General features: G+C 37.9%; 2 protein-coding genes across 2 annotated transcripts in view; one reads left to right on the top strand and one right to left on the bottom strand.

Moving 5' to 3' along the window:
• Positions 1–13,331, top strand: part of PIGF (phosphatidylinositol glycan anchor biosynthesis class F) — a 106,540-nt gene that overhangs the window by 59,547 nt on the left and 33,662 nt on the right. The gene's annotated exons all lie outside the window — the stretch shown is intronic.
• CRIPT (CXXC repeat containing interactor of PDZ3 domain) lies at positions 2,017–13,259 on the bottom strand. Its single transcript, XM_030310545.1, has 5 exons — positions 13,164–13,259; positions 8,206–8,271; positions 7,408–7,462; positions 3,244–3,347; positions 2,017–2,911 (listed from the first exon to the last, which is right to left on the bottom strand). Exons 1-5 carry the CDS (start codon positions 13,177–13,179, stop codon positions 2,847–2,849), a joined length of 306 nt encoding a protein of 101 aa, XP_030166405.1. The 5' UTR covers positions 13,180–13,259; the 3' UTR covers positions 2,017–2,846.

The following is a 13,331-nucleotide window of genomic DNA, read 5'->3' as shown; positions in this document are numbered from 1 at the left end:
ATTCTCGAATTGGCCAAGAAAAAAAATATAACGAGATAGAAAATGGTAAACCAAACACGAGAAACATTAAAAATGAAGTCAAATGGAGAAGAACATATGCTTCTTCTTCTCAAAATTCTCAGAACATATACCTATATGTGCATGTAAATATATATACTTCTAGGATATATAACTATAAGTCTCCTGTTCCCCCATGTAAGGGAAGTAGAAACTAAAATGTGTTAGGTAGTTGCCATTAGGGTAAAAGGGTTAAGTCTCTCTTTTCTCAACCTTCTGTTCCACTCCACAGAGAAAACAGTACTAATTGCTCTCAGATGTTTTTGGTATGTGCACACAAGCTTATGGACATGTGTAATTCTTCACATCACTTTTTCATTTCACATTCATATTCTATGAATGAATGTAAATAAAGGTATTCTATTGATATTTAAGCTATTTCTACTATGCATATTTTAAATACAATCTGAGATTTAAGAAATACATTATTTCATCATTTTTACATTTACTTTGATAAAACCTGTTTGGCCTTAATTCTGTCATCTTATAGTTTGTTTTTATGCCTTATTTTTTTTTTAATGTTTATTTATTTTTGACAGAGAGAGAGAGAGACAGACCGGGAGTGGGGGAGGGGCAGAGAGAGAGGGAGACACAGAATCCGAAGCAGACTCCAGGCTCCAAGCTGTCAGCATAGAGCCTGACGCAGGGCTCAAACTCACAGACCGTGAGATGGGGACCTGAGCCAAAATCAGATGTTCAACCGACTAAGCCACCCAGGCACCTCTTTTTATGCCTTATTTAAAAAAAATATTTTAATATATTTTTATTTATTTTAAATTATTTTTTAAATGTTTTATTTTTGAGAAAGAGAATGCAAGTGGGGCAGGGGCAGAGAGAGAGGAAGACAGAGGATCTGAAGAAGGCTCTGTGCTGACAGCAGGAAGCCTTATATGGGGCTCGAACTCACGGACTATGAGATCATGACCTGAGCCTTAGTCAGACACTCAATGGACTGAGCCACCCAGTCTCCTCTAAAAAATAGTTTATGCTCATGTTTTGTTTTGGGATTTTCCTTCTCACTTAAAACTTTTATTCAATTAAAAATATATATATATATATTTACTCTGATGGTAGGGAGGGACAGAGAGAGGAGAGAGAGAATCCCAAGCAGGCTTCATGCTCTCAGCACAGAGGCTGATGTGGGGCTCAATCTTATGAATCCTGAGATCATGACCTGAGCTGAAACCAAGTTAGGACACTTAACCAACTGAGCCATCCAGGTGCCCCAACATTTATTCAACTTATGGCAGTCATATTATTATTTCAACAATATGAAGACTTATAATACTTATAATCTATTCTGAGGTGTAACATTAACAAAAATCTTCATAGAAGAACCTGAGTCTGGCCAGTAGGTCATTTAGGGAAGGAAGTTATGCAAGACACGAATGTGAAATGTGAGTTGTGGAAGTCAAGATCCCAGCTGATACCTGAGAAATGTACTTTCCCAAAGTCGACCAACCCAACTTTTAACGGATCTGGGCTGCTCTTTAACTTGATCCTATTATGGGCCCCTTGTGTTGATTTAATGCAAAATCCCTAACTGATTAAAATGTGAGAAGATACTTCTTGCTCTCAGAGCTTTTTTATTATATTTTCTATCACCTTTGTGATCTTTCGGGATAACAACGTATCCTAGAAAAACACTGTGTTAAAAACCTTACAGATAAATTAAATGGTTAAAATTTTAAATATTTTCCGTAATAATTTTAAAGCAAATAGAAATGTAGTATCTACATCATGTGTATCATGTTCTCTCTCCTACATATTTTATAGTGATATGTATGTTCACATACTGCACTTGGCGATAGGGAGTATGATTTTGGTTTCCCACAGAAAGCTGCAGGCTTCAAAAGCAGAAGTCCAAAACCTTTGAAGGCAGCATAAGAAAAATCTTTGTCTGAATCTCAATGTAGTCTTTTAGCAGTCTATGTTATATATAAAAAAAGAGTCAAAATGTTGGTTTTGTTCTATTTATTTTTGGGGGTGGGGGAGAAGGAAAAAAATTGGTTTTTGCTTCAAGGAGCCTTCCTAAAGAGTAGTAACTCATTTGTTACACACTACCATGGACAAACACTGTTGTTTTGGCTTTCGTGACTGTTCCAATTCAAGGTAATGTGCATAACCCGTATTTTTCTGAAATCCAGTGTGTTCATTTGGACATACATGGGCTGACCCTTGTATTCTCATAGGAAAGGGACTGGCACTTTGGCATCAAGAACAAATAAAAAGTATCATCACTACAACTTATGACTGGGGTCTGGGCTAATTACTAAGGAACGATTCAGCAATAATGGTCTCAGATGTTTCAATGTCCTGTGAACTTACAATTAATAAAGAGACTGCTCATTCTAAGAACGATGCAACAAGAAGGGAGTGAGGGAAGAGTTACAAGTCTGATGCAAAATTCAGAGCAAAATATCAATCAGTAATCTCCTTCTCACTTCTGTAATATCTATAAATAAAGTAGAGGGTGAAGAAAAGAATTATATGAATAATGATAAATAAAAAGCATATAGAGAACTGGGAAAATATTTTTCATTAAATTTTCCACTTATGCTAATTCAACAAGACGCTTGTGAGAAAAAGAACTAAGGCAGAAAACTAGTTACACTGTTGTTTAGAAATTCTTGAAAGCAAAATAAAAAAGAATACTGATCAGGTAATCAACGATTTAATATTAACTGTCTTAAAATGTGTTATTTTTAACTTGAACATCTATGTTATGCCTTGGAAATTCAAAGCAAAAAGTAAAATCACATAGAAAGCCAGAAACGTCATTGACACATCTACACAGACGTTTGCTTGTAGTTTTTGGTATCCAAAACCTTTTTTCCACACATTGCACAGATGCCTAAAATAAACAAACAAACAAAACATGTAAGCAATCAAATCATAATACCAACTCATAATACCAATCAAATACCTACTATTAACACTTTGGTTTATTTAAGTCACTCCTGAGGCTTAAAACATAATTTAACAGCATCAGAGAAGAGAAAAAAGCAAGCACGGACTTGCAGCTATGAACCAGGTTCTAAGTGTCATCTTGCCTTAGAAAAAAGAGCACTTGACTAACAGGATCGATCTCTGAAACTATGAAAGGCTACTCCTTTTCTATGCTATCTAAGTCAGTGCCAAATGTAGGCTGGATATGAACAGAAAACAGTATTGAAAGAAACTTACCCTTTTTGTAGGCACAGCCCTGGCAGTAATGGGAACCCGGCTGATGTACCGAACTTTTACAAATTCTGCAAGTAGAGAACTTATTCTTTCCATATGGATCGAATCTAGAGTTGTTTTTTTTTTTTTAAAGAAAGAAAAATGTAAAATAGAAAAGAAACAGTTAAATGACTTCCTTTAGGCAACAAATGGGATTAATCCATGCTTTGTTCCCTCTGTCAAACTTTACAGTTGATAGCCACAGCACGCTTGCAGCCAGCTACCCTCTCTCACTGCTCCTGCACAACCCTACCCCTTCCATGTGAGTTGTATGCTTATAAACCACTTATCAGTTGTACTTAATCCCAAGCCTGTTTCTACGAGTTGTATTTGCCAATCTATTTGTATGATATAGTTAAATATTATGGAAACTGATGAAATGTGGGTGCAAAAAGTGACCAATTCTATGAAAGACTATGAGAATGCTTTAGAATGGCTAGATAAATGTGAATCACTGAACTGCCATTGAATTAGGTGAGACAACTTCAAAATACAGGCAAAATCATAAGTGGAAGGACTTGGCACTTTACAAGTTGTCAGTTCTTGCTCTACTTTAAGATACCGGAAATGCGCATTCTGGTTATGATTTATGTGAGGAAAATGATGAAGAACTCTTATCAGTAGACTCATACTCAAAAGGCCTGTCTCAGTGCCAAATGACTGATGAATGCATGTACACGTCATGTGCCATGACTTACAATAAGGTATGTGTATCTTTTAATGATTGCCTATTTTAGCTGACATTTTCAACTAATTGATCCAATCCCTTTGCATAGAAGAGTTTCTGCTATATAAAAATGCCATTTTACAGCAGCTGGAGTAGAAAATAATTCCCCCTAAACTGGCTGTAACTTTTGTAACAATACTCATGTACTGAATACCAACACTGTCCTAGACCTGGTTTCTTCTCTTGGGGCACAACAGCTTATTTTCAAAGGTTAATTTTTCCAAACCCAAAAGAATGTCACCTTACTCTGCACAAAGGAAGATAGCATAGACACTATTCCTCTTTTTAATAAGGCTCGATTTGTTTGCATCCGTATGTCTAGAGATTACTTTTGTTTAAAACCGTATTTAATCCTAAAATGCACATTTTAATATGTCTGACATCTTACAATTCATGGTAGAGCTTTTTCTTTATTAAAGTAATGATACCTCTTCTAAATGTTGGTATCTTAGATTCAATGCAATATAATGGTACACTTTCCAAAGTGAGATATTTAGAGTATCCAAAAATAATAGCTATTTATTAATGATATTGGAGTAAGGCTGGGAGCAAAAAGTAACTGCAGGTATCTAAAACTGTATAGTCTGGGGCGCCTGGGTGGCTCAGTCGGTTAAGCGGCTGACTTCAGTTCAGGTCACGATCTCGCAGTCTGTGAGTTCGAGCCCCGCGTCGGGCTCTGGGCTGATGGCTCAGAGCCTGGAGCCTGCTTCCGATTCTGTGTCTCCCTCTCTCTCTGCCCCTCCCCCGTTCATGCTCTGTCTCTCTCTGTCTCAAAAATAAATAAAACGTTAAAAAAAAATTAAAAATAAATAAAACTGTATAGTCTGTAAAAATTACAACTTAGTTAATAATAACTGAACTGTCTTAGAAGACATCAATAAGTCAGAGCAATACTTAGTGAGATGCTGTACTGAAGATTAAATCTATTATGCTGTTTTATATCCATTACTTAATAAGCACCATTATGTGCCAGGCACTGCAGGTAGTAAAAGCTTCATTATTATTATTATCATTATCGTTATTATTATTTCTAATCCTTGGGACAATGTCATGAAATAGGTATTAATTCTTTCAGCAAATATACACGAGTGCCTACTATGTGCCCGTTACTGTTTTACATACCAAAAATGAGCTTGACAGACAAAGCCTCTACCCTCTCAAGCTGACATTGTAGTGAGGAGACAGACAATAAGTAAAGGAACAAACATGGTTTTCAGACAGTGATACACACTGTAGAGAAAATTCAAACAGGACACTGTGGCAGACATGAGGAGAAGGAGGGGAAGACATTAATTCAGATGCTGGTTAGGGATCCACCCTTAGGAGGTGACATTTCAGCTAGATCCTGGCAACAAGGTGCCAGCTATGTGAACTCTGCAGGATGAGCTCTAGGAGGAGGGAGCAACAAACATAAACCTCTGCCAATGGGAGTGGGCTTGGCCTGTCTGATGCAGGAGTAGTCCAACTGGAAGTCAGAGAGGTGGGAGGGGCCAGATCATGGAGAACCTTGTAAGAAAGTGGAAGGGGGCCTAGATTATATTCTACCTGAAAAGAAAAGCAATGCACGTTCTGAGAAAAGCACTTATGTGCCTTTTAAAGGACTGCTCTGGTTACTATGAGACTGAATTATAGAGAACTAGAGAGGAAGCAGAAAGATACAAAGTTACTACAGCATCTACGAAATAACAGTGGTTTGGAACAGGGTAACAGCAGTGAAGCAAGTGTATTCAGGTTATATTTTGCTGGTAGAGCTAAAGAATTTACTGATGAAAGGAAAGTGAGGAAAATGTGCAGAATTCTCGCTTTTTGGTTTGCACAACTGGACCGGACAGTGGTGCAGTAAGACTCTGATTAGAAGACAAGGACCAAGAGGTTGCCTGTTAGACATCAAAATGGTAAGACAAGTAGGCAGTTGGATATATGTTTGGAGCTCAAAGAAGTCAGGACAGGAGATGTAAATCTGAGTTATTAACATACAGTATGAATTTCAAGTCATTGGACTAAAGTCACTTGAGGAAAGATTATATATTTGTAAATAGAAAAAAAAAAGAGAAAGGTCTAGGATTGAGTCCAGAGGCACTTGACTGAGAAGGAACGGTGAGTTGGGAGGAGAAAAGAGGGTGGTACCCCAGAGCCAAGAGAATACAAGGTTGCAGGGGTGCCTGGCTGGCTCAGTCAGTGGAGCATGCGAGTCCTGATCCTGGGGCTATGAGTTCAGACCCACACTGGAGGTAGAGCTTATGAAAAGAAAAGAAAAGAGAAGAGAAGAAAAAAAGAGAGAGAATAGCAGGTTGCAAAAATGAGAGTTGTTAAAAGGTTAATCAAGATAAGAATAGAGAAGTGGAGGGCACCTGGGTGGCTCAGTCGGTTGGGCTACCGACTTCGGCTCAGGTCATGATCTCGCCGTCTGTCAGTTCGAGCCCCGCATCACGCTCTGTGCTGATAGCTCAGAGCCTGGACCCTGTTTCAGATTCTGTGTCTCCCTCTCTCTGACCCTCCCCCATTCATTCTCTGTCTCAAAAATAAATAAACGTTAAAAAAAAATTAAAAAAAAAAAAAAAGAATAGAGAAGTGGCCATTAGGTGTGTGATCCTGCTGCCATTAGGTGAGAGCAGCTGCAGGGATTGATGGGGCTGAAGACCTGACCGGAGTGGCAGAAGCTGAGAATGGAACTTATAGACATTGAGAAAGCCTAAGGCTTTTGAAAACTTTTGCTGTGAAGGGAAGCAAGGAAATGGGATGGCAGCTGGAAGAGTTCATGGAATTTTTAAGACTGGGAATAATAAATAAAGCATGGTGTCAAAAAGTGGTTTTTAGGGTAGGAGACATTTTTATCTCCACTCTTAGATGAAAAAATAAAGTTCAGAGAAGTCAAGAAACTGGCTTAACTTCCTTAAGGTCTCAGAGCAAGAGAGTGACAGAGTCTAAATACAAATTTAGGTCTGACTCCAGAGCTTCGGATCTGTCCACATCTCTCTATTGCCTCCAATTTGTACAATAATGAAGATCTAGATGAAATAATGTACAGTAAACAAAACCAGGCAGTATTATTGCATACCACACTGAAGCACTTGAATGAAACTGCAAAGTAGTTTTAGGGGGGGTAAGGCCAGAAACCATCGTTTTGAAAAGAAAAGAAAAGAAAAGAGCAGAAAAGAAAAAGAATGAGATGAAATAAAAGTCATGTTTTCTGGTAAAAAAGAGCAGTAATATCTTCACAAATTGATAGAGTGGGGAGGATCAGGGTGAAACTGGCAGGTTATAACAAATAGCTTGGCTTTGCATGCTGGTACCTGACTCTGTTTAAATCATGACAGAATGATACACACCAAGTTCAGTATGCTTAAGACTAAAAAGAATGGAAAGTTATGTCTCCACGATGTAGCTGCTCCTTTACCTACCTTGCTTTTTTTGAAGTTAAAGCTTTATTTTCATTCAGCTTTCTTCCACCACTTTCTATATCAAAATATACACATATTTTAGTGGGTTATTTCTGCACATTTTACCATAACATGTACATTTACCACTTAACAATTTGTTAAAGAGTTCATTCTTAGACCTCCTACCAATAGACTAGCCAATGTCAACATTTTCAAAATCTTCATTTAATAGCCATGTTTTTAAGACACCACTTAAAAAGGAAACATTTATGATGAAACAATAAAATTCTGGATCATCATTTTACTTCTCAACTCAAAACAGGACTTTAGGAACAGGTCTGCATTTAATTTATCTATTGTAAAATCTAGAAGCCATTACTTTGGTGCCACTGACCCTGAATACAGTATAAGTGTTTCTTTTCTTTCCCTTTGAAAACATCTTAACTGTATATAATGATATGAAAGTGAAAACAGTGTAAATGATTTAAGAATATAAAAGTCAGGTGAAGAAAGGGGGAATTAAATATATACTCTAATAAAGCTGAATCAAATCAATTACTATGATATACTCATTGGTTGAAAATCATTTAATGATTTTGCTATCTCTTACCTCATAGATTAGGAACCTCTAACATGTAACCAAGAAAACTAAATAGAAGAAGATATTAAATTGTTGGGGGGGGATCTAGAGTTCTTTAATATTTAACAGATGAAATACTTTGTGCACAAAACATTTCCTTTTACAAATAGTGTAAAGGCTAAAACATCAGTCACGGGAAATATTTGATTCAACTTCTATTTTCTAAAAAGGAAAAATACCTGTGGTATTCCTTGCACCGTCTTTCCATGTGTCTGGAGTGATAACAGTACCAAGTTTCTTTTCACCTGTTATAACAAGATAGTACAATAAGGGGAATTAGGATTTACTGTCTAATAAATACACTACTTTGTGCCTAAAGTTCACAATGGTATCAACTATCTTATTACAGTCGGAGACTTTTCATGCTGGGGTAGGGGCTATGAACTGAGACTGAAGTTACTAGCTGTGGATAATGGATAACTGACTCTCAGTAAAATCTGTACAGCACAATGGCTTATGATAGGCTTTCCCTGTGCCTGTATACTTTCAACAAATCTGATAGATCTATTTATTCCATAAACATACTAAGCACTTAAGATACATAAACCACTATGCAAAGTTTAGAGAAAAATAAAATGGTAACTTAGATAAAGCTCTACTTTCAAGGAACCTACAACATGCTATTTTCTTCAATAGTAATCCTGAACCTGGGCTCCAGGGGTAGACCTCAGAAGACAAATGAACAAGGTGAAGTTGTACACCAAACTACTGTATATCCATTTTTCTTCTTGTAAGAGTCCATAGCTTTTCCAGGTTCTTAAAGGGGGTAGATACCCCTGAAAAAGAACCATTCAAACCAAAATGTAAGCTAGAAAACAAAAAGCATAGTAATTGACAACTTAAGCACCAGAAGAAATACCATGAAGGAAGAAATAACCTTGGCTAGGGAAGTCCAGGGGTTTCAGGAGAAGGCAGTAGAGAGAGTGTCTGCATGTTACAATGGGTTTGGGAAGAAAAAGAAGAGAGGATGAAGGCAAACTAGAAAAAGGACGTATCCCGAGGAAAGGCATGGGAAGCTCATGGGCATGCAAAGTACTTTGATTTGGATAAAGAGTAATGAAGGTAAGTGAAAATGTAATTGGAAAGATAAGCTGGGACCTCATTGTGGAGGGTCATCCTGAATGCCAGGCTCCAAACACAGAAAGCCAGAATTATTCTCTGCTCACTGGGAATGTATCAAAGGTTTTAAATTCGGGAAATGATACAGTACACTTATATCAGGTTCAGTTCAAATATCTGTTGTGATTACTCTAAGCCATGTCCTGGCATACTGATGAAGGATAGTAAGACAAAATACTTACCTTTGGTCCTACTATCTAGCATTTGGTAGGAATATAATACTTGTTGCATGAATGAAAAGAAAAGGTGACAAAATGCAAGAATGGAAGGTAGAGTTAGGATTTAATTGAGCATTTTTATATGGAAGGGGAGCTGATTAAAAGATTCCAAAAGATAGAGAGACAAATAAAGGACCTGAAAAACATAGGGAGGATGGCAACAAGAACACAAATAGGATTTTCCTCGAAAAAATAAAGGGAAAGAAGTAAATGGGTATGGATGCAGAACTGATTATAGGCATAGTAAAAGTAAGATGAAATGTTGGGAATGTTCCCATTTAATTACCTCGCTTTTCTTATACCTATAAGGAGCTATTTGTCAACACAGGATGGGGTAGATGAAGGTGGGGGAAGTTTAAGGCACTGAAGAGTTTGGAATAGTCACTAGAGACAAAGGGCGAAGCCTGACTAAAGAGAAGTAAAAAAAGATTGATGCATAGTATTAAAGATCTTGGAGATCAGGAAATATACTCTTTTAGTGGTACCAACTGGTTCATTTGTGCAGTTTTTCCTACTGGTCTTCACACGCATGCAGGACATTTTTGAGAAGAGCCAAAGGCTGGAAGAGCACGGTTTGAGGGGAAAGGGGCTGGTAGGGGATAATATTAGTCTAACTCAGAGTGATGGAGACCTCAGCTAGGGTATTTGAAAGGCTAGGGAAAGTCGGAGCTGTTGAATGAGAGTAAAATAAGCAGGGCATACACGTGTTTGGATGCAAGTTCACAAAGGGGTAGGAGAATGAATGAGAGATGATCGAGGCTTTGTCAATAGGTGACTGGGAGGATTGTGATGCCATTAAATGATGGGAGGGAAGGTACCGGTTTGTGAAGCAGGACGACACATTCAGTCTTGGAAGTACTAAACCATTAGGTAACAATCAGATGGAGGGTCCCAGTATTGTTTAGAGAAAATTTTTCTATTGGTGCTTAGTTTAGAGAGAAGTCAGCTGGAGATGTGGATTAGACATTCATTGGCATGGATCTGCTACTTGAAGCCAGATATTTCTAAAACAAAGAGTCAACTGTTCTTTAAAACTGCAAAAAGAGTCAAAAGGTCAGATATAGATCACTGGGAAACATCTACTTTAAGGGGATAAGGAAAATAAGAAAACTTGGAGATTATAAAAGTAAAGAAGCACTGGGAGAAGTAAATTCAAAGAGAATCTACACCAAGTTTCAAAGTCAGAGGCATAGACAAGCACTGAGAGAAAGGTCTTTCAATTTGGTGTTTAGGAGACCTCCAGTGAACTTCTGAAAGTTCTTCCAGTAGTGGGGCATAGCGAAAGTCTGGAAAGCACTAAGAAGTAACAAAATATGAAGGCAACAAAAATAACCAAGCCTTTCAAAAAATTTACCGTGAAGTTAAAGAGAGAGCTAGGTAGTTGCTTGAGAGTCTACCTTTATGTATAGGAGAGATATGAGCTTACTTATAGGGTGAGTGGAATGAGTTGATAGATGGGGGATAAGAAATATGTAATAAAAAGAGTATACTTAAAATTTTTTTTAAATGTTTATTTATTTTTGAGAGACAGAGAGAGACAGAGCATGAGCCAGGGAAGGGAAGGGAGAGAGGGAGACACAGAATCCAAAGCAGGCTCCAGGCTCTGAGCTGTCAGCACAGAGCCGGACGTGAGGCTTGACTCCACAAGCCAATGTTGGATGCTTAACCGACTGAGCCACCCAAGGGCCCCAAAAAGAGTATAATTCTATTTGAGGAGTAAGATGATATAGAAGGTAGAAAGGCAGTAGAACAAAGAAATAATAGAGTTGGACTCTCAGACATGCAGGGAAATAGAAAAGCAAATGGCCTTTTATAACACATAGCATGTCCCAGAACCAACTATGTGTATTTATTTTAATACCACATCAGGTCCTGAGTCCTCAAAATTTTTATGTACCTTAGGAAATTAACTCTCACAATTTGCTCAGTATCCTTAGTTTCCCTGGGAAAAAGCACTTATGGTGTAAAGCATATCACACAAATTAAACCAGGCAGAATACCCGTCCTCTAAAGCTAAAATGTACAGAATTAACACGAGTTACATAGAAAGACAAATTTATATGTTTAGAACTACACTACATGAAAGAAAAGGTATCACGGAAGGTGCATAATCTAAATGTGTAAGCCATATTTACTCAAACAAGCAAAACCAAAAAACTGCTTAAGTACAGGATAGAATAGAATTAAAGGACATCGATGTCAAAAAGCTTAATGTACTTTTCAGAGTGATGAAAATATTCTAAAATCGATAGTGGTGATGGTTGCATAGCCCTCTGGACATACTAAAAATAACAAAATGATACATTTTAAATGGGTGAATTGTACCTATGTCAATTACATTGCAATAATTTTTTATTTTTTTTTTAATTAAAAAAAATTTTTTAAAGTTTATTTATTTTGAGAAAGAGAGAACAAGCAGAGTAGGGGCAGAGAGAGAATCCCAAGCAGGCTCTTCACTGTTAGCGCAGAGCCCAATGTGGGGCTCAAACTCACAAACAGTGAGATCATGACCCAAGCTGAAATCAAGAGCCAGACACTTAACTGACTGAGCCACCCAGGCACCCATCAACAATTCTTTAAAGCTTAAGGTGAGATGATGATATAAAGCATAGAAAAATGGATACATTATTTCCACTTTACCCCTCATAAAATGAAGGAGAGTTGAATTCTCAGTGCCACATACTGGGGGTTATGATAGAAATAACCAGTTTTTGAGTATACGCGAAGGCACTTTTATATCAGGCTTTACCTACATTATCTGAACCCCATAAACTATGTATTATTCTCATTTTTCAGATGAGGAAACTGGGGCCAAGATATATTAGGTAACTTGCCCATGGTTATTCTTTTACCTAATATAAGAACTGTGATTCAAAATTATGGGTGCCTGTGTTCAAAGTTTTATCTACTAGGGGGGATATAAACAAAATTGATCATGTTAATGTTAACACAGATAAGAGGACTTGAAACCTTGCCTAGAAGAGCCAGAGAGGCTGAGGAATAAAAAGACTTAGGGATATGACAGCCGTTTTAAAACGTATAGACAGTCTAGGATATCAAAAAATCGTAAGAAACTTTCTAGAAACCTTAAGGGTTTGCATTAGAATCACCAGATGGCGACTACAGGGTGGAAAGCCTTTTCTAAAAGTTAGTGACATTTACACAGACTGCTTTGAAGGTGGTGAGACTTTCTGAACCCTGCCTCAATACCACAGGTATGCATGCAAAGAGTATCTAAGCCATTGGATAGGATGCTAACTTAGGGTAGCTAGTTAAAATATAGGATGCCCTGTGAATTTTTAATTTCAAAACAACGAATGTTTTAATTTCAAAACAACAGTACTGTCATGTCATTTATGTTTTTAAATGAAAAGTACTTTCAGTAGTGAGGAAGAGCACGCAAAGACATGTCTCAAATATTGCATGGGACATACTTCTAGAAAAAAGGTATTCCTCTTTTTAAATGTCTGTTAAATCTGGCAACTCTAGGGCTTTTAAGATCCAGTCCAACCCTGAGGGTCTGTAAGGCGAAGGAGCCAGTCAAGAACTGTATGGGATAAGATCCCGGGTTGGAGGGGAAGGCAAAGGAAATACGCAAATATCTACAAAACTGAGACCACTCTGAACGCAAAACGACTATACGATCGTTGGGGAGGGACAGGAATGGTCAAAAAGGGTAAGAGGACAGAGGCTGGAACACGAGAACTGAGGCTGAAAGAAAAATAAAAGACAAGGACCCGAAGAAGCCCAGTTAGCTCCTCCTAGCCTCCTTCTCACAAAGATGCGGCCTCTTAACTCACATTTTTCGCACACCATCCTTCCCCGACGGTTCCCTTGGCCACAGAAACTGCAGCAGCTTGAAAATATCAACACAATAGCCAGAAAAATATTCCCCTTCCGGGTTACGAAAAGCCACTTCCGGCCCCTCCGCCCCCCGCCCCGCCTATCCCACACCTGAAAAGCCGCGG

Source organism: Lynx canadensis, chromosome A3 (genome assembly GCF_007474595.2).
Source record: "Lynx canadensis isolate LIC74 chromosome A3, mLynCan4.pri.v2, whole genome shotgun sequence".
NCBI lineage: Eukaryota > Metazoa > Chordata > Mammalia > Carnivora > Felidae > Lynx > Lynx canadensis.
This window is presented reverse-complemented; position numbering and strand designations above follow the sequence as displayed.

Bases quoted from the DNA above. Each gene is read 5' to 3' on its own strand.
- CRIPT (XM_030310545.1), bottom strand. The intron at 3,348-7,407 runs GTAGGTAAAGGA...AAACAACTCTAG, and splicing joins TTAACTTCAAAAAAAGCAAG to ATTCGATCCATATGGAAAGA. The intron at 2,912-3,243 runs GTAAGTTTCTTT...TGTTTATTTTAG, and splicing joins GGGCTGTGCCTACAAAAAGG to GCATCTGTGCAATGTGTGGA.